The sequence below is a fragment of the Falco cherrug genome, chromosome 3 (assembly GCF_023634085.1).
Source record: "Falco cherrug isolate bFalChe1 chromosome 3, bFalChe1.pri, whole genome shotgun sequence".
NCBI lineage: Eukaryota > Metazoa > Chordata > Aves > Falconiformes > Falconidae > Falco > Falco cherrug.
In genome coordinates this window covers 110168472-110188979 of record NC_073699.1, presented here as the reverse complement: position 1 = coordinate 110188979, position 20508 = coordinate 110168472, and the positions used below count along the sequence as shown (strand labels likewise).

The window sequence follows — 20508 nt, the reverse complement described above, 5'->3', positions numbered from 1 at the left end:
CTCGCCGGGCGGAAGAGGGGGGGTTTAGCGGCCCGGTAATGGCGGCGGAGGGTGGCGCGGAGCCCCATGGCGTGGGCCTGGCCCTGGTGGAGGGCAGTGCGGGTCGCGCCGCCCGCCTCGGGGACCCCGGGGACCTGGTGGCCCTGGCCCGGCAGGTGCAGCAGGTGAGGGCCGGGCCCCGGCGGCGGGACGGCGGAGGCAGCGTACCCGGTGTCCCGGTTCCCTCCCGGCCGCCTGTAGGGCTTCCGTAGCCGCCGGCGGCCCTTGTGCCTCCCAGCACATCTCGCCCCTCGCCGCTGTCCCCGACGGCCTCCCGCTGTGCTCCGCGGTGCCTTCCACCGTATCCCGCCGTCCCCTCCTAGTGCGCCCCAGTGTTCCCCAGTGCGCCACATGCTGCCGGTACCGCCCATTGCGCCTCGGTGCCTCCTGCCGCGTCTTGCTGCCCGCCAGTGACTCCCAGAACGTCCCAGTAAGCTCCCAGTGCATCCCAGTATAGCTTGCTGCCTCGCAGCATGCCCCACTGCCTTTAGTCCACCCCAGTGCCTTCAGCGTGGCCTACCGCCTGCTCTCCCACTCCATCCCAGCACCTCCTGATACGTTTTGTTGCCCCTTTAGCGACTCCCAGTCCATCCCAGTGCCTCCCAGTATGTTCTCCTGTCACCCCCAGTGCCTCCCAGTAAATCCTATTGCCTTCCAATAATACCTCTCAGTCCAGTACGCCCCCCAGAGCTTCTCAGTCCAACTAAATGCTTCCCTGAGTCCTGCCTCCTCCCAGTGCATCCCACTACCTCTTGGTCCACCCCAGTGCCTCCCAGTACACCCTACTGCTCCCACTGCTACCCAGCATGTTCAGGCAGCTCCCAGTGCCTGGTCTCTCCTCCGTGGCTGTTGCCCCACCGTGTGGGGTGTCACAGCTGCCCCACAGCCACACGTGGGGCAGCTCCTGCAGCACCCACAGCCCCATTAAAGGCTCGAGCGAGGCCACCACTGCTGCTGCACTGGCATGCACATGGCAGGATCCGAGCGGCCACGGCTCTCCCCTGTCCGGACCAAACCTCGTTCTTCCCCACAGGCAGACGACTTCATCCGAGCGAACGCCTGCAATAAATTGACCGTCATCGCTGAGCAGATCCGGTACTTGCAGGAGCAGGCTCGGAAGGTGAGGGTGCATCTGCTGGGCAGAAGGTTTGTTACCTTGTGCTTGCGAGGGGCTTGCGAGCTCTCCAAGCACTTGAGAGAGCTGCGGCCTGGATGTGAGTCATGGCCTGGATGTGAGTCATGGCTGGGAGACAAGCAGAGACGGTTCGGTGAAGAAACAAGGAGGGTTCATTGTCTGGTATCAGCTGGGGAGGGGGGAAGGTTGGTTGTGGTGTTTTCCCCGAGTCCTCTGCACATCAGAGGAACTTCTGTTATGGTAGAGGAGACGGTGGCTAGTCAGAAGCAGTCCAGGTGTCAGAAGGGACAGAGAGATGACTAGTTTGGGGACAGATGACTCCTGTCACTGTAGTGTGTGTGTTGTGCTCCCAGGAGGACTCGGCACAGTGGGGTGGACAGGTGGTGGCTCTGGCTATATTTTGAGTCCCTAGGGGAGATGAGCTGTTACCTGATGATGGGTTTGGCTTTCCAGTTTGTCCCAGCTCATTTGCTGGAGCAGGTGGCCCTGGCAACAAGCCCAGCAAGGCTCGGCTGTCCTCTTCAATTCAGACTTCATCCTTGGGGGTGAAATCTTGGAGCCTGAGTGGGAAAGGATCTGCCAGTCACTGTGACTGGCCTGCTGCCATCAAGGCCACTACGTCATGTAGTCATTAACTGGTGGAGCCAGAGCTGTGGCGCAGTCAGCTGGTGGAGCTGGAGAGATGAATTCCCCCTTTGTTTGCTGTCCCGTCCCTTGGGGATGGCAGCAGGGAAGCCCCCGGGGTCCAGCAGCTGCATAGGGAGACAAAGAACGAGTCCAGCACATGGTGGGGTCAGGCACGGAGGTGAACTCTGGGGCTGTGGTGAAGAGGTCCTTGATGCTTGGAGCTATCTCCACCTCCGTAGAGGACTGCAGGAGCTCTGAGGTTCAGCTGACAGGGGAAACTTGGAGAAAACTTTCTCTCTTTGGAAAGTATCTCCTTCCTGGGGCAAGTAAAGATGTGCCGCTTGAAGTCAGATGTGCGCGGGGGAGGATGAGGCCTTGCAAGTGGTGTGTCAAGCGATGTATCTTGGGCTCTGGCTGAGAGGCAGTAGCATGTTGTCATTTTATTTCAAGTGGGGAAATTTTAAATTTGGGGTTTTTTAGGTCTTGGATGAAGCTAACAGAGACGCTGACCTGCACCACGTGGCCTGCAACCTTGTGAAGAAGCCAGGAAACATTTACTACATGTACAGGCGGGAGAGTGGTCAGCGATACTTCTCCATCCTGTCTCCGAAGGTGGGTGGTTTACAGCCCCTGGGGAAGCATGGAGGGGAAACCCCCCATTTTTCTGGTGCTTGGGTACTTCTGAGCTCAGACTAAAGCACCGAGGGGGTGTTTGTTGGCCCCTGCTCAGTTGGTGTTTGGTCTGAGTTACTCTGCTGGTGTAAGAACCGTATCATGAAGTTCTCTTAGCGGATGGTGGGCAAGAAGACCTTTGGTGTCTGGTCCTGAATTCTGCCTTTCGGTTCCTGCAGTGCTTTCTCTGGAAATAAAGAACTGCAAACGTGCCCAGGGCCTTCCCTGCCTGGCAGTACTGTCTCCTCTGGTGCTTCAGCCCTGGGAGTGAGTTTGTCTGCAGCTTGGTAGGGGTGATCTCAGAGAGATGATCCTCCTTCCAGGCCACCCATTTTCTTACATGCAGGGTGAAGGCTTCAGAGCAAAGCACAGAGCATGTAGAGAAGCTCTGTGCAGGTCAGGGAGATCTTGTATGCCCAAGCCTCCCTGCGTCAGCAGCGCTTGTAGCTCTACCGAGTCCTAGACTCAGGGTAGTTGAGCCTATTTTTAAGTTAGAAAACTGGATGGTCACATCGCTGGGACTGCTTCAGAGGTGGTAGGGCTATCCAGCACGGGCAGAAGTTGGGCTGAGGGACAGCGCAGCCCAGCTCCAAGGGAAACTGAGCAGTGATGTGAATATCTCCTTTCTCCTTCAGGAATGGGGGACCAGTCCCCATGAATTTCTTGGTGCCTATAAGCTCCAGCACGACATGTCCTGGACTCCATTTGAGGACATTGAGAGACGAGATGCTGAAATAAACATCCTGGACAAGCTGCTGAGCCGGCAGGCAGCCCTGCCTCCGTGTACAGAGCCCAACTTCCAGGGCTTGACCAAGTGACACAAGTGACCATACAGGACCTCCTGAGTAGAGTCCCTGCGTGCTGCCAAAGGCAGGGCAAGGAAGGAGACCAAGAACCAAAAATGCTGATGCCGCCAGTACTTGCTCTGTGCTTTAAGAGACTAATTCTGCATTCAGTCTTACTGGATTTTCTGGTAATTGAGTAATTTATTTCTTCGACTTATGCCAAGCTGTAGCGAGAGAGGGATAATAGGTGGAGTCAATTCCAAGAGGGCTTGGGGCAAAAAGCAAAATTGCTCGGGGCAGGTGTGATAATGCTATAAAATATGTCCTACCTGTTCGGCTCTGGTGTACCTCCCTGTGACTACCTGCAGCAGGTAATGATTTCAAGGCTGGATTTTGCCTCTCGTTAAAATGCACCTATTTAGGAAGCTCTTTGGCCTGGGAAGAGCAGTCAAAATCCTGTGCAGAAGAGTCTGTTGTGACTGGAGTCTGTTGGTCTGCATTGCAGCTTGTCCAGACCCCTGAGTCTGGGACATGAGGTGACCTGGAGCTTGCTTCTCTGGGAAGAGTGTCCTCAAAAGTGCTGTGCAGGCTTCAGGTGCTCCTCAAAATGTGGGTGTTTCACAGTCCTCGTGTGTTGCCCTTAGTTTTAAGCGGATTAGCCAGGGTGAGACAGGAACGTGCAGGAACACTGAACGCCTCTGTGCCAAAGCTGTGGAGGAAATAAACCGATCTTGATTTCACATGTACCTCCAAGACAAGCCCTGTGTCCTCTCTGCACGGCAAGCATCCCTTTGGCTTTACCAGGGAGACTTGGTGGCGCGTGGAGCCGGTAGGACATCTCCAGCCTCTCTTTTTCTACCAAGAACTGGGGAGAAGCAAAGATCAGAGCTGTGGAGGTGTCCTCCCTCAGCTCAGCTGCACAGGGCTCCTCCAGGAGCTCGCCTGCTCCCCTGAAAAGTGCCAAGGTGGGAATGTACTGATGGAGAAGGAGACATCCAGGTTGGATCCTGGCATATAACAGACCCTCCTATGACTTGTTCACCTCCCTGAGATGGCAAGGTAGTGACCTTACGTGCTGCTCAAGGCACTGCATGTGCGCACTGGCTGCAGCCTCCTCCTCCACCGGTGACATTGTAAGGGTTGGGGACCGTTTGTGGAAGGAGAATTGTGACCCTGGTGTCTGGGCACACCAAGGGTGGAGGTGGTGCTTCTTGGTGAAGCCCAACCGAAGTGCAGTTGCAGTTGTGCTTCAGCGAGAAGCTCTACCTCCACCAGCCTTTGTGGTCGGGCTCTCCTGACTTCCGAGGTGGTGGTGGAAGAGTGGTGTTCTCTGTTCCCCGCGGCATGGCCTTGGGTGCAGCAGTTGCTCACCTTCCTGGGGGCTGGCTTGTTCCAGGCAATCACTCAGCTCCAAGTGACCTTCCCAGGCATTGCCCATCTCCCCTTACCCACTGCTGAGGAAGACGCTGCTGCCTTCAGCTCTGCTGGGTGATGCCTGACACAATTCTGTGCATCAATCTTGGATCGGTTCATGCATACGGTCTCAAAATAATCTCTTAACTCCTCCAAACTTCCTTCTTCCCTTTCTAGCATTGATTTGTTCGTCTTATGCCAAGTCCCCAGAGGGTTGTGCTCCTCCTGGCCCTCACCTGCAGCTGGGAGGGGTTTGAGTGCCCCACCAGAGTCCTACAGAGGAGGCTGCTCAGCACCACGTTCTCCCAGGTCACACTCGTCTTGTGCCTCTCCATCTCAATGTCAGAACCTGCTGCTTTGGGCTGGGTGCTGCAGTGACTGCCAAGGTGGGGGAGGGCCTCTTTGCATCCCCAAGAGACCCTTGGGGACCAGCACCATCACTGGGTCTTGCCATTGCTGTGGTTTATTCCCACTTTGGCAGGGTGCAGCCTCTCCTCCTGCCTCTGGTCTCCCTCTTTTTCTCATCCCCACAGCCCTGGCACACCCTGGGATTTGCCTTGATTGATGCTCGAGGCTGCTGGCAGCGCCTGTTCCCCATGGGAAGAGCTGTTCCCTGCTAGGATCACAGAGGGATGGGCGGTTTGGGACAGCTCCCTGTCAGCCCAGGATGTTTTTGTCCTAGATTTTCTTCTCCCAGCTCTGCCAGGTGCGGTAGCTCAGCCCCATCCCAGTGTGGCCAAGCCTCTGGCAGAGCCCTGCTCCTCGGAGTCAATGCGGGACATTTCAGTCACCTTTTCCCAGTGCGCCCTCCCTCACTTGGAGCACAAGGGCAGATTAAAAGCAATGTATGATTGTTATTATTAGCCCAGAGTATAATTAATTCCTTATCGAGTCGCAAGTGTCTAATTTGATGGGGTTTTTCCCTGCTTGTTTCAATGCCCTAGGTCTTATTTTACTGCATGTTATTAAATCTGAAGTTGGAAGGGAGAAAGTTAATTACTGCATGGGCTTTGCCACGGTGCTAATTACAGCAACATCACAGACCTTCATGTGTTGATTTATGCTCCTCTGGGAAGAGGGGATTCCTGCCCCAGTTTTATCTCTGTTTCCTATCATTAAAATCCGTACAATGAAATGCACGAAGGGATCGGGGTGAAGTTCGTAGAGCTCTAGCTTGGGATTTCACACGCTGGCCTTTGGTGGGATTTGGCGTGTGCTTTCCTACACCTCCAACAAGCCCCCCTGACCCTCCGTACCCCGCAACTCGCCGGTGTCCTGCAGTTCCTCTGGGCACTAGCCAGCCTTTTCTTGGATTCTTCCCAGAAGAGCAAAACCTCTGGCTGTAGCTTTGTATTAAATTACACAGGAGGTATCAAGAGGCAGGACATGGAGACGGTGGGCTCATGCTCGGTGCTCCCTGCTCTGTGGGAAGCAGGGATGTGGCTCCCAAATGGTCCTGCTGCGGTGCAGGGAGGTGATGCTGGAAAGGGGGAACTGTTCCCCCCCAAAACAGCTCGCCCAGTGTCGCCATCTCAGCTGGTTTTTGTTCTGATTAAACCCAAAGCGCCGAGGCAGCATCAGAAATACCGGAGGGTGCTGCTGCAGAGCTGAGCAACCCATCCTCTGGAAAGCGGGCAGGGATGGGGCTGGTGGCAGGAAGATGAGCCCGGAGCCTCCTGCAGCGCTCGCAGCGAGGATGGGTGTCCATGAGCCCAGGAGATGGTGCATGGTGGAGGACTCCTCGTTCATGATCTCATCTGCTCGGCTCAGCCTCTACTGAGCCGGTGCCTTGATGGGTTTTTGGCTCAACGGGGCAGGGATTTAATCCAAAAAGCAGCTGGGAAGAGTCAGTGGGACGTGGTGCCGGAGGGCACACGCTGTCTGCAGGTGAGATATGGGCCATGTCTCGCTCCTGCATGTTTTTCAAGCCCTTCATTTAGGCGAGCGTGTGCCCTCTACTTAGAGGAGCAACTGGTAAGGGGTGACGAAGACAGAACTGGGGGCTGCAGGCTCATGCTGCTGTCGCAGCTGCAGTCCGCAACGCATTTCCTGATAAAAAAGGTTAAGAATCAGCAGTCTGCTGCAAGACTTCATTTCCATTCACGATTTTGTCTTGAAAATGCATTTTGAAAATATTCCTCTCCTTTTGCTCTTTCATGAGCACTCAGGGCAGCAGTGAACATGGTCTGAAGGCAGCGCCTGGCTGCGAAATCCCCAGGGATGGACCATTTTTGCAGGAGAAGACGTGGATGTGCTTCTGACACCATTAGCCTTGGGCAGGGTGGGTTTTGCTCCGTTTTTGGATGGGCAGATAAACCAGGGCTCGTTTCGAAGAGCCAGCGGAGAAGGATGCTCCGAACGCCTGAGCCACTTGCCATTGCTCCCCAGAGCCGACGCTCGCTGGCCTTTGGGGCGGGGGGCTTTCCTGGCTTCGAAAAATGGAATTACTCAGCAGTGGTGTGCTTCAGGCCAGCTCCCACGGTCCCCAAGGGGGGCCTGCATGGCGGTGCAGCTGCGGGGTCCCATGGCCCCCAGGGTGCTTGCAGGGTGGGGGTCCCTCAGCCCCCCAGGTGCATGCAGGGTGGTGCAGTTGTGGGGTCCTGCAGCTCCCAGCGTGCATGTAGGGCGGTGCAGGGTGGGGGTCCTGCAGCCCCCAGCATGAATGCAGGGTGGGGGTCCCCCAGCCCCCCGGGTGCATACAAGGCGGTGCAGGGTCCCCCAGCGTGCATGCAGGGTGATGCAGATGTGGGGAGGGGGGGTGTCCTGCAGCCTCCAGGGGTGCACACAGGGCGGTGCGGCTGGGGGATCCCACGGCCTCAGGGGGTGCACGGAGGGCTGTGCACGCCTGGCATGGCCCCCTCCCCCGTGGCCGGGACCCCCCACCCCCAGGGTGCGGGCAAGCCGCAGCCGAGCTCCCTACGCCCCGCCCCGCCCCGCCCCGCCCCGGGCGCGCGCGCGCGCCCGGGGCGGGGCGGGGAGGGGCGGGGCGTGCCGTGCCAAACCAGCAGCGACCCCTACCGGCCACACCGTCGCTACCCCCCCCGCCCGACGTCCGGTGCGTGATGACGTCAGCGGCGGCGTGCCCCTGTGCCTGAGCCGAGGAGACCCCGCAGCGAGCTGCCAACGCCCGGCGGAGACTCTGAGGTGAGCGGCCGCGCCGGGGCGGGCACGGGAGCGCCGCGACCCCCCCCCCCGTTACGACCTCCCCCACCCCCCTTCTTCCCCGTCGTCCCTCCCGGGGACGGAGAGGGAGCCGCTCTCCTGGGCCCGCCGTGTGTGTGGGGCCTCCTCGGGCAGCCGCCGGTGTGTGTGTGTGGGGCCCTTCCCGGTGCTCGGAGGATGGGTGTGTGTGTGGGCTCTGCGGAGCTCCTCCGGTGCGTGCTGGGCGGGGGGGCTCGGCCTTTGTGGGGTCGGGTCTACCGGGGGGCGGCTGTGGCGGGCCGCCGCCTCCTCCCCTCCCCCGCTTCCTGGCGCGGCGGGCGGGGGCCGGACCCCCGGCGCTCGGGAGGCCGCTGCGGCGCTGCGTGCATCGGCCGTCACGGGGGGCTTCCCGCTCCCCACCGGGGTTGTGCTGCTCCTGGGGCTGGGGAGCGTCCCAAGGGCTGCTTGGGCCCATGGGGCTGCAGCTTGAGCTGTCGTGCCGCTTTCAGGCGAGCAACGCCGGCTCCCCTGGTAGGGGGTGAGCCTTGGGGGGGTGCAGGCGCTGTGGAAGGCTTAGCTCAAGCTGGATGCACCGCAAAAACTCAGTTCCCGCACAAAAAGGAGTTGGGAGACGCTTCTTGGCTTTTGCCTCCCTAGGTGCGAGGTGTTTGTCTTGCTCCAAGACCGCCTGGTAGCTGTTGTTGCACGGTGCCAACGATGTCGCTGGTTTTGGCCCGGGTCGGAGCCGGTGTGGCTGGTGTTGACATATGTTTCTCCTGTGAAAAATGTCATCAGGGTGTATACACTGCGGCAGCACATCACCTAGTTGTGTTTTAAAGGTTTGTTTTAGTGATCTGGACTTCAGCCGTGTGTTGTTTCCTGTATGCGGGTAGAACTTGCAGCTGGTGGCAGCGGCAGCGGGAGACGCTTGGCGAGCCAGGTAGCTGCAAACATACCAATCAGCACCGGGAAACCTGTGCTTAATGAAGAATTGTAAAATGCTCAAATTCCTCTTGCCCTGTCTGTGTGGGTACTGCAGCCGGTGGAGCCACAGCAGCTTTGTTACTCTCCTTTGAGAAAGACACGGGGGAGACCAGGCCGTAAGGAGGAGGCCATGTTAACTGACAAGCGGGTAGTCAGAAGTAGTTTGGTGTGGCCATCTGTGATCGTCTTTGTCTCCTGTTCATCTCTGCTCCTTCTCTCCTAGGAAAGGAGGTGCTAGCTGTCTTGATTCAAAGTGTTAAACCGCAGTGCCTCAAATATCTTTTTTTTTTTTTTTTTTGGAAGTGTATTTGAAACCTGGTTCAAGCCCCTCGTTGCTAATTGGAATAACTCAGAAAGCATTTAAAGCTTCTCTCTCTCTCTTTTTTTTTTTTTTTCTTTCCCCCCAATTAGCGAAAAGGTCTCATGCAAAACCAACTTTAGATAGAAAGCCTTTGTATTCGGCTAGCTATATGTGGAAAATCTGTTGTTCTGCTTTGTAAACTGTTCCTTCTTGTTAGTGTGGGATTATGGGGAAGGCAATATAGGCAAAGTATATTTGAAACAGGTCTTACGGATGCACATAAAACTTGAATCAGTGCATCGCTAACTGTAGAAATGATTCTGTGTTTAAACTGTTGATTTGTATGCTTCAGTAACAATGAGGAAAAGGGTTTTTAAGTCTTGGCAAGGAATAAAAACTACTGCAATGCAAGATAAAACATGTTTGCAGTTTGGTAATGTGTTCTAGGCAGAAATTTTAATCGTTAGATTTGCATACTTTGAACTTGGTTATTCATGACCTGGAACTGATGCTCTTAATTCATTATTATGCTGTGCTTTGGGGCTGTTTGTTTGCCTGAACCTGATGGCCAGTTTTGGGAATGATGTTTTCACTGTTTAATGGAAATGCTCTGAAAATCCTAGAATATCTGAAATGGAAACTGGGGATCTTCTACAAAAAGAAAAATAGTGAAGAGAAATGGAGCCCATCTGAAACTCCTAGGGATTTCCCTGATGAGTGTGCAACTGTGCTTTTCTTACTTTTCCTGTAAAGCATGTGAAGGGCCAATGTGAAGTGCAGGATGAAGTTGACCGCCAATCCTGATGTAAAAGTTCCTTCTGGTTAAAATGCAGCTGTGGTGCTACCGTAAATTTCCAAGTCTTACAAGCATATAGACAGCTGGACATCTTTAATTAAAATTTTTTTCAACAGCTATCTGTTACCCTACAAGCTTCTAAGTTAGTACAGCGTGTTGGTATAGCTGGGTTTTGTACAATAAATGAACATGCATCATTGCAGCCAAGGTGTGTGTACTCTGCTTTACGCTAATGTGAGCGCTCACAGCTTTTAAAAGTCATCTGTGGGCTTGTGTATTTTAGCTAGCTCTTTCCTCTCCCTGCCTTTTGTGGTCAGCCAAGCCTTCATGCTGTCATTAGGCTCGATCATAAGAATTTCAATGATCTGAGCTTCTAGAGTAAATAGCCTGTAAGGAGGAATTGCAGGGGGTGTAGTTATCTTTGCTCTTGAGGAAAGAACAGCACCTTTTGTAGAAGATGAAGGTGCTGTCAAATTAAATGGAAGTGAAACTGGTTTCTGGTACTCCAGGTAGCAAGAAGCTCTCTTTAACGACTTAATGTATTGTAGGCTTCTGCCTTGGGTCCTCTCACCCCATTACACTAATAGCAGGTGAAAAAAGCCCTATTTTTAGTATTTAATATATGACAAATAACTTAGTGACTAGATAAGCTTTTAGGCTGAGTTTTTAGAGAAACATGAAGTATCTCTACACTTCTGCAGCTTATTGTCATTTAATTAAGTGGCTTCCTTCATGATCTGTTTAAAATAGCTTACACCAGACTTGCACCATCGGAAAGGATTGTTTTCCCCTAGAAATGGCAGGTAAAAGCCTTTCGCCAGAGTATCGCCCAGGGCTAAAGCCTGGCACAAAGTTAGCCCTCCCCGAGGTTGTCCGGCCTCCCCTGTGTGTGGTCAGCTGCCTTGTGCAGTCCCTGCTGTGTCGTTACAATGCTGTGCAGGTAGGAGATGGCAGAAATGGTGCTGGGACAAGGTATCCCGGCTTTTGGTGTGGAACCTTTAGGCTGTTCTTGGACGGAAGAACTGGATTTGTTTTGCACACCAGCCCTATGTGTGCAGTAAATTTAAAGTGGCGAGTGCAAGAAGCCAAGTTTCAATGTTGTTGTCGTGTAATTAATCTTTGTAATCTTCCCATTGAGTTTCAGATAGCGGGTTCAGTTTTAAAGAGGTTTAAAAAAACTTCAAAATACTGTATTTGGCCTGTTTTCAGTAAAGGAGTTCTTTTCTTGAGATGTATTGACTTTTCTTCTAAAATAATGACATTCTATAAAAAGAAAACAAGGAGTTAGTTTTGCAAAAGCTTTTAAAAACCGTTGTTCTATTTTAAGCTGTTGCACTGCTAATTCACTGCATTACTTTCAAATGTTATGGTGTAATTCCTAGCAGGAGAGTTGGTCCGTGCGCTGTTCTCTGGTCTCATTAAAAATCCAAACCCTTTATTAAAAAAGTAACGCAGGGGCTTTCTTTGAGCCTCTCTGTCTGGAGGCGGTGTGCAGGTACTAGCTGGTCTGTACTAAGACTCCTGTGCCTGTGGTCAGATTGTGTGGGATCAGTGTGTGTTTTCTACGTGTAGATCAAACTATGGCAAGGTGAAGGTTTTTACTCTGCTCATACGGTGCTGGAGCAAACCTTACACTGTGTGGTGGAGTGGGACTCATCAAGGCCCAGAGGCAGACGGCCGGGTACGCCTGGAGAGGATTGCTGTCACTTGTGCCAGCCTCGCAGCAATAGCCAAGGCTGCCAGAATTGTCTTGGTTTGCAACAAGCTGTTTTGAATTGCTCAGCTCTTCTCAAGTTGAAAGATCCTGTGCTATGTTTTTGGCCAATGATGAATGTTCTGTTTTGGGGGAAAAAAATGACAAAAATGCTCCTGCAGCTTTGGATGTAAGGAAAGAAGGCATTTGCCACTTCGTAAACGGTGTAGCTGTTTGCGTTGGGCCAGCTGTGGTTGGTAAACAGCTGAATGCAAAAGCGCTTGTGGGAGGGCTGTGCTGGGCTTGAATTTGACAGCAGGCATGTTCTGGTTACGGTTCACCTTGGTGTGTTTGACCAGTTAGCTCAAGTTTAGTGATTTTTATTTTTTTTTTTTTAGTGCTTGTGAAGTGTTGCTGAGCTAAAGGCTTGGCTGCTTATGAGAATGGATCCTCATTTTCTACATCCTGAAGTGGGGGCTTTTACTTCTTGAGTATTCTGTGTTTACCTGCTGCTGAGAAACTGAGAAACCAGTTGCCCAACATGCTCTTGGTCCTGCAGCCTTGGCTGGAGTCATGGTGCTGCGGGTGGCTTGCCTTCTGCTGTGTGGTGGAGGGTGGTTTCGGCTGCTGTGGTTCCTTTGGTTAGGTGAGTGCAGGGCGACCTCTCCCTCTTCAGTCCTGGAGTCAGCGAGCTTCTTAGCTACTTCCTTACTTTCAACAGAAACACCAAGGTAGCTCAATCTCTGGGGAAAGTTGCTTTTGCAGTGTTTTTTAACAAAGCTTGCTTTCTTCACTCCTCAGGTAGTATATGTTACTTGGCCTGAGCTATCCTCCACCTGAGCACCTTGTACGCCAGGCACCTGTCAGGCCGTGTGCACAGAGCTCCCGCAACTGTCCTGGTCCCTGGGCTTAACCGAAATGGGGGTAATGTCTTGCAACCGCTGTGCATGCAGGGTGCTTCCCATTATGCAAAAATGTGCCTCAAAATAGAGGAACTTCTGTTTTACCACCGCTAAATGTAGCGTGCTGTGGGTATGAGGAGAGAAATGTTGGGGCTAGTGAGCGCTGTGATTTGGTAGTATGTGCAAACAGGAGTATAGGTATAGCTTGTGTTTTTAAATATTAACACTCTGGAAGTAATTATTTTTTTTTAATGTGGTATTAAAATACTGAACAGGATTTTGTTACATGGCTGAGTACAACAGCTTCCTGTAGAGTATGCAAGTGAAGAGTAATAATGTAAGATTAAAATGCCTTTGACAGAAAAGGACTTAATGGAAGCCCACATACTTCCCAGTGTTTAGTCTGGAGCAGGTTTTCCCAGTGCTGATGGCTAGTTTTGACAGTGTAACCTTAATCAGAGCGATAACAGAAAAGTTGACACACTTGCTTCTTTCTGTCAAGTTCCTGATAAAGTTAAGGCAGGTTTTCTGAGCCGTGAAGTGGGATAGATCAGCAGTGCCAGTGCTAAAGCAGGCGGGTAACTGGTGTGGCAGCAAAGAGCCCACCGAGTCACGCGCTCTATCTGATCGGGCTGCACGGGCAGCTTTCTTGTTTTGAATTGAGGACTAAAACCAAAATGACATGGCTTTCACCTTTTTCTGAAGTTGTAGAACTTGAAACGTGTTACTGTACTGCTGGTAGCTTGGGTTCAGGCTTTTAAAATTCATCCACCCAGCTACCTTCGCTTCCTATCTTGTGTACATCTCTGCTTTACTGGTTTGTTATAAGGAGCCTGTATGGAGATGTACAAAGTAGCTGTCAATTCTTGCCTAATCAGAAAAAGAAAATTGAATTAAGTGTAGAAAATACCGTCTGATCTCAGACAGTTGTGTTTTGAGAAGAAACCTCTTAAATCTCTTACTACTTCCTTGGTAATTCATAGTAACTTGTCCAGAAATGGATGCTTCAAAACCAGAGATGTTGGGATAAGCCCTGTCAAGTGGCAGACGTAGGGATGTGCCAAGATCCCAGGCACATACTTCATCTCTAACAGGGATTCCCATAAAGGTAGCAAATTTGTGGGTTTCAAGAACATCAGCCTGAGAGCTAAATCAATTTTGTTGTGGTGCTGGTCCAGCTACCTTGGTGATGGTGATCCCGTCTGTGTCTCTTCATACAGCTCGCTTTCTGGGCCTGCCTAAACATTTCCCACCCAACAGCAGGTTGAGTGTGGGTGTGAGCAGGCACGCAAGGCAGAGCCCACCAGCGTGCTCTGCTGTGATGAGTCTCTCCAGCTGCACATTGAGGCTTGCTGGCTGCAGGTCTGGATCTTTACCCAAATTTTTGTTTGTCTTAACACCAGCCTGTAGCACAACAGAGCTTTTTTTGGCTGTACGTCTCCTAATTAGACACCTGCCATATAAACCAAACAGCAGCACTGGTTTTTGGAGATAGTTCTCCCTGGTGGAGTACAAATTCTGAGATAAGATTTAAAGGATTGTCTGACTACTTAGTGGCAGTTTAAAAACAACCAGCCAGCCAGCCAACCAGTGCTTAAAAAGAAGGGTATCTTTTCCAAGATCCTGAACTGATGTGGTACAAGATTGTTTCTTGAGTCTGGCCCTTCTGCTTTTTGCAGGTTTTGCCTTGGACTTCATGATTTGCCTTATTCTAAGGGAGTGCAGCTCCTGTGGTGCTTTGTAGTTTGACAGCCTTTTTTAAGCTCTGTTTAAGAAACTAAATACTCTGGTCTTAAGCTCAACTTGATGCCCTTGGGAGCAAACACATTTGTGTATAGAGCTTATGTGCCTGTGGCAGCCTGAGGTATGGGCAAGACAAGCAGGTGATCTCGGGCACCAGGTGGTTTAGAGCATACCACATTCTTTTAAATGTCATTTACCACGTTACTAGCATAGAAGTGGCAGAGGTGTTGAAGTCCTGGGGTGAGATCTTCTTGACGAAGATGATTCCTAGCAAGCTGAAAGGTGAGCTTTGGGCTGGAAGATTTCGGTCTCGTCTGTAAAATGACTGCTGTGTACCTGCAGAGGACAATGCTGGCCGTGGTAATACTGCTCTTGAAACCAGTTCTGCCTTCTGTGCCTGTTAGTCTTTCTGGATTTCTGCTCTCAATCAGGGAGTGACTTGTGTTGGTGTTTTGCATCATAGGCTTGCGACAGTAGCGGTGTACCAAGAGGTCCAAGGTCTTTTTAACTCTATGACTGAACTTGTGCTGTCTCTTCATTAGTGGTTTGCAATCTTTGCAGAGAACTGGCGTGTTGTATGCAGTGATCTTTGTGATGAAGTGTTTGCTGCGCCAGGTTTGTCATAGGCGTGTGCAGTTACCTACCAGCATTATATGGAGAAGGTACTATCTCTGGTGGGGAAAACCTGACGCCTTGGATTGTAGTAGCTGATTATCTCTCTTTGGTGCTCTTGATTTGGGAGCCTTGTCACTTTGAAAAGCATAAATATTAGTTTGTAGTAGGGATAGAGGAGGTGGCAAAGGGTAAGGACCTTGAAATGGTGGGGCAGGGGTACCTTGAAATTGGTGTGACTAGGAACAAATTATGAAATTCAAACAAATACTTTATTTAGGAATGTGTGGTTTTTTATAAGATACGAAAGTTGTGTAGAAGTGGTTAATGGAGATCACGAGTAAAATCCTGTGTATATTGCTGCTTTCCTTGTGGTCTCTGGAGTGCTTTGACCCCACAGGCGTTGGTTATAGAACCTGTTCACTATAAAATTGCATTGCTTGTGGGAGGGAGGTCTTATTCTTAGTTTTTTAGAAATGCCTGTGTTTCTTTCCTTGCAATGTGTGAAGCAGGCTCTCAAACAGGATCTGGAAGCCGTGACGGACTGGTTAGGCTTCCATTTGTGAGTTAATGGTGTGTGCTAAAGGGCATCCTGAAATGGTTCTTGGTCATCAGTGGCGGTTGCTTGCAGCAGGCTGAGTTTAGCCGGTACCTGTGATGAAATGGCAGCAGTTTCAGTCCCGCCTGAAAGAGGAAGTCATGGTGCTGCTGAGGCTCCACAGGAAGCTAGTGCAGGATGTGTAGACAGATTTGACAGCTCGGTTTCCTTTGGCTAGGGGAATGTACACATTTTAACCTGAAAACAGACTGCAGTAGCTTAAAAATAAAAGGCATCTTAACAAGCTTGAAAGCTGGTGGTTTCTACTTCATACTGCATGTCTAGTTACGAGTGAGGGCAAGATCGTGCAGATTCTTACCCCTTGGTGTAGTAGGGGTACACTGGTTGTGTACAAAGACCCACAAAATTTCACTTAATTCTTTAGTTGGTAGTTCATACAGCAACTAGAATATATTGCAGCTACTCTGAATTACAGACAGTTTTTAAAACTAAAGAGCTCCCACAATAACAGCACATTTCATGTGCTTGCCGTTAAGGTGGGAAAACTAGGCTTGCACAAGAGGGGCAGTGGCCTGCGGTGTCAGGGTGCATTTGGGGCAGCATTTCTTGCAACTTGTGCTTGGTAAATGGGAACCTGCTACAGGTACCGTGGATTTCTTCAGCCTTTAGCGGCCTGTCAGTGTCTTCTGGTGCATGCACAGGCCTGTGTGAAGAAAGTGTGTAATTCCAAATTTTCCTTTGCACTAGAAAGGGTTGCCTGTCTACACAACACCCCACTGGAGACTTCGGTTAACTGTTCGTTGCACTGCTTGCATGTCTTTACCACTTTTTGGGATTAATCCTAAATGCAGATCAGCTGCCTTTCATAAAAGCGTAACCAAGCTTTGAACCAAAATTCTGTAAAAGGGGCCTATTCAGCCTGGGATAGGGTTATGATGAATTTAACAGAGTTTACAAGGCTTTGTAATCTGCAGTTTCCAGGGTGCTAGATCCTGGCTCTCCGGGATGCTGTTGAGTTCTGTGAAATCCTGCTGGTGTGATCACATGCTGAACAGGTTAAATCCAACCTGAAGTATGGTCTGGTAACGTGTACTTTACTGCAGCACTGAAGTTTTTGATTACAATACAGAGAAGTTTGAGAAATTAATTCAGTTGTTCTGGATTTTGGTTTTTTTTTTTTTTAAATAATCTTTAGAACTTGTTGAACAGAATGAAGTCACACTGACTTGCATTACATTTCCACTCTTTATCAGCTCTCCTCTCTGGGCTTGGCCAGATTGCTCATTATTACATGGCTCAGAATCCACTCACTGCCCTCAAACTGGGATGACTTGTGCACTTTCCAGTCTGTTTCAATTCCCTCAGATATTTAAAACTACTTTTCTTGTCCTGCTGGGTGTTGTTTATGTAGACTTCCTTTTATTAGGTTACTTTGGAGGTGGAACAAACCCAGACCCCTTGTAACTTCTTTGTTTCTACCTCCCTTGGCATTGTACTCTGGGGATGAGTTATTTTCTAGTCATATCTCTTATTGGATTAAATTACTTTTAAACTCTATGCGTCTTTAAAGCCATTCCTATGGAAGAGTAAGTCCCAGGATATTATGTTTAAGCTCCCTAAAAAATGGGCTTGTTTTCAGCTGTGTTTTGTGGACTCCTTAGAAGTAGGAAACATGAAGTAGCTCATCTAGCTAATCTAGAAAGCCTACTAATCCAAGTAAAATAACGTATTCAACAGCTCTGCTTTCCCACTGGTAAGATTCTGGAGGCCCATGCTTAAGACTCCAAATCTGTTTATAACTTAGCCCATCTTATTTCAGTATTTAAAGATATATATGCGTAAAAAAAAAAAAACCAAACAGGTGAGGAGATCCCTGTACCTAAATATGTGCTTGAGTGCATTTTTGGTCCTTTAAGGATGTGATCCTGGAGTGTCTGGTGGGGTAGGGGGGCAATTAAACAACTGTAAGAGAAGTGATTAGTTGCTTGGTAGTTAGAGAAGTTCTGGTGGGCCAGTTCAGTGTTTTTCATGGTAAATATTGTTAATTTCTTCTTTTAGAAAATAATAATAATAATAAAGAACAACAAACCACCCCCACTCCGGCTTTTCCAGGTCCCTTGCTGTGCAGTTCAGGTTCTGCTTTACGCCTCCAGAGTGATGCCTCGGGTTATTTGCACTCTTGTTTTGTTCCTGCTGCCAGAAAGCTTAAAGGGTTGGGGCATCTGGCAGGAAAAGGTGGTGTGTGGCTTCAGTTCAGAGCCTTTGCCTCACACTAATGCCCCAGTGTAGGGTGGTACCTGTTTGAATCGGTGATGTGGACCATACTCGCTCTTTACTTTGCGAATGAATTTGAGGATAAGCAGTCTTCTGCAGGAAATACTCCTAATTTGCCTTGCTGGTGTTCTCTGCTGTGTGAGAGTAATTGTGTAGGTAAAGTCGATGGTTCACTGGAAAAGTCAGAGTTGACTGTTGCAGGGATAGTGCAATCGGCGTGCAAGGCACGTGTGCGCACCTTGTGCTTTGGCTTTGCTGGAGTCTTTGACCTGAGCCCTTAGCAGAGCACAGCAGCTTGTCTCCCGGGGGGGGGGGGGGGGGGGGGGGGGGGGCGGCGGCGGCGGCGGCGGGCTTGGCTGTGTCTGAGGACAGGAGAGAAGCAGAGGGATGTAGCACCCTCGGGTGATCTCCTGTGCTTTCTGATACTGTGGTTTCATTTTGTTGCTTGCTTTATGCTGTCTGGAATAATAAGTTGTCAAAGAGTAACATTAAACACAATTAAACACATTTCCCTGCCCCCCCCCTTTTTTTTTTTCAGAGGCATCTGTGAGCTTTTCTTGTACAAAGTGCATATACAGAATTTTAAGATTTATAGTTGCTCATGGATTGGTGCACTGCAATGTGCATAGGAAGTGCTCTCCTCTGGTGTGCTTTCTGGGTAGGCTGTCTGAAGCAGATGTGTAACCTGCAAATTATGGGTAAACAAGGAAATACAAATAATTAGGCAAGAGGGTAGAAGAGGAGGTAGAGCAGGAAGGGAGGGGAAGAATACACGATGAAGGAGGAGGCGTCTGCTGGGGGGAGGGCAGGGTGGAAAGTGGGGCCGGGTTTCTCCCAAGGGGTGGTTGCACAGTGCTGTTAGCCTGGAGGTGGATGTGCTGATCCTTCTGTGATAGCACTTGGAGTGAGCAAGGACAGCTGGAGCAGGGGCTCCCTGGGGCTGGGGGGCGCTGTAATGAGTGCCAGTTGAAATTGAAAAAGCATATGAGCAGTGGCTGGGAAACCCAGTGCGAAGAGTTGTTCTGCACTTGATTTATTAACTCCGAAAGGAATTAGCAAAGGCTGCTACCTGTGCTGTGCAGTGACACAGCTGAATGGCTGGCTGTGTTTGGGCAAATCCCAAACCAAAAGGCCAATGACGGTGCCGTATTGCATGGATAAGGCTGGCAAGCTTGCGGAGCATGCTGGTAATTCAGGCTGGTTTTAGTTGGAGCATGCTTGAGCTGGTTAGCTAGGCCTGATACCTGTTTTGATGTGTGTTCCTTTTAAAACGTACTCAACAAGTGACTCATCCTTTTCCACCTTTGTTTAGAGCATGAAGCCTTTCTTAATTTGGGACTGAGCTGCTCTGTTCCATTGCCTGCTTTCTGGTGACTTTTAAATTCTAAAATGTGACCTTTTTCTCTGTGATCAGTGCCACCAGTGTGGCGAGGCAGAACTATGTGAGCACCCTCGCAGCTGAGGCAATATTGACTAATATTAAATACAAACGTTTGAGCTGTAGAAAATGTCTTTTGAAATGGAAACAATTGCTTTGTCATTCTGAATAAATGTGTGCGCGCTTCAGGGCCAGATTTCAGACTTTTTTGTAGTATTAATAAAGGGCCTGTTGATACGGCTTTGCTGTGCATATTGCTGGGTTGTCTTGTGTGAAACTGAGGTCTGATGCATAAATCAACAAATTCTATTATTTTGATATTGAAATACAGTATCAAGTAGAGGAGTGGCGATAATGCCTGATGCCTGTGCAAATCCTTAATCATCTGTATGTGTTGAAAGAAGATGTATAGATAGCAATGTGAGTGTGTGATGTACCAGGTACTGGCTGATGTCCTGCTCTGAGAAAGAGTCTGCTGCTATTTCCTAAAATTGACTGTTTGTGGATATCTCTGTGGCTTGTGGGAACGGGGTGTGTGTGTGATTAGTATTCCCCTTCAAGTCCTGTTTTTAGGAACTTTTGAGGATGTTTATTGTGAAGGTAGCTGGCTTTGTCTAAATCTGTGAGCATCCCTGCAGCACCTGAAGAAAAAGCTAGTGGCGTGAGGTTTGTTTTGAGTCACTAGCAATTGTCTTTCCTTGGAAATGTGAATTGCAATATCAAATCATGTTGCTAGCTGTGACCAGAGTGCTCAAAAACTTGGAATTGCACTGGACTTCTTCCAGATCACTCTAAGTTAAATCCCCAGGAAGTGCTGGAATACATAGTTCAGTAGGGATTGACTCAATTTTTTTAATGCAGTTACCCAGAACTGAGAGCCATTGCAACATCCTTGCTAGGCTAAAGGATTGCCACCTTTCTGAGGGTAAATTTGCTGCAGGGGATGTCTCTTCTTTCCTCCCCCCACACCCTGGCAGGGGGTAACTTGGTTTGCAAGTCTTCCTTGCTGTAAATAAAAGTACTTCCAATAATATGGAAACATTGAAAGTCAGTGGGAGCTTTGCCACTAGGCTGTTGGGGTCAGGATTTCACACCTGTATGTGAATGAATGGCCAGAGGCCTGCTGCTTTTCTAATTAAAGTAATACATTAATGAAAGGCAGCTGTGCCTGGAACTGGAGGTAGCTAGCTCATGTTTGGAGGGGCTCTTGGTGGCAAATACTGATTTAGTTCACGTGCTAAAGTGTGTGTTGGGGTGGTGTTGAAGTAGCTGGGTGCATCGTGATTTTGTAATGGCTGGAGAGCAATCCGGTTCCTTGGGAGCCGCGTGCCCTGCTGAGCTGCTCAGTGCTGTTAGCTGCTTCAGAGTGGGGATAGGGGTATGTGTTAGGTAGCAACTTCAACCAAAAGATTGTGGAACTGTATTTAGGCCTTAAAGGTGAGGGGAGGAGTAAT

At 50.1% G+C, this 20508-nt stretch overlaps 2 protein-coding genes across 8 annotated transcripts in view; both read left to right on the top strand.

Moving 5' to 3' along the window:
• The first annotated feature begins 4 nt into the window (after positions 1–4).
• On the top strand, positions 5–4004 carry C3H1orf50 (chromosome 3 C1orf50 homolog). The gene is made up of 4 exons (XM_055705326.1): positions 5–164; positions 1073–1159; positions 2282–2413; positions 3109–4004. Exons 1-4 carry the CDS (start codon positions 39–41, stop codon positions 3289–3291), a joined length of 528 nt encoding a protein of 175 aa, XP_055561301.1. The 5' UTR covers positions 5–38; the 3' UTR covers positions 3292–4004.
• Positions 4005–7710: 3706 nt separating this feature from the next.
• Positions 7711–20508, top strand: part of CDC42 (cell division cycle 42) — a 28668-nt gene continuing 15870 nt past the window's right edge. Inside the window, exon 1 of one of the 7 annotated variants that reach the window (XM_055704239.1) lies at positions 7711–7815. The gene's annotated coding sequence lies outside the window, so the exon portion shown is untranslated. Of the gene's footprint in view, positions 7816–7951; positions 7975–8629; positions 8652–12488; positions 12511–14492; positions 14514–14872; positions 14894–20508 lie in introns of those variants that run through there. The other 6 variants (XM_055704238.1, XM_055704240.1, XM_027803335.2 and 3 more) reach the window with 6 other exon arrangements.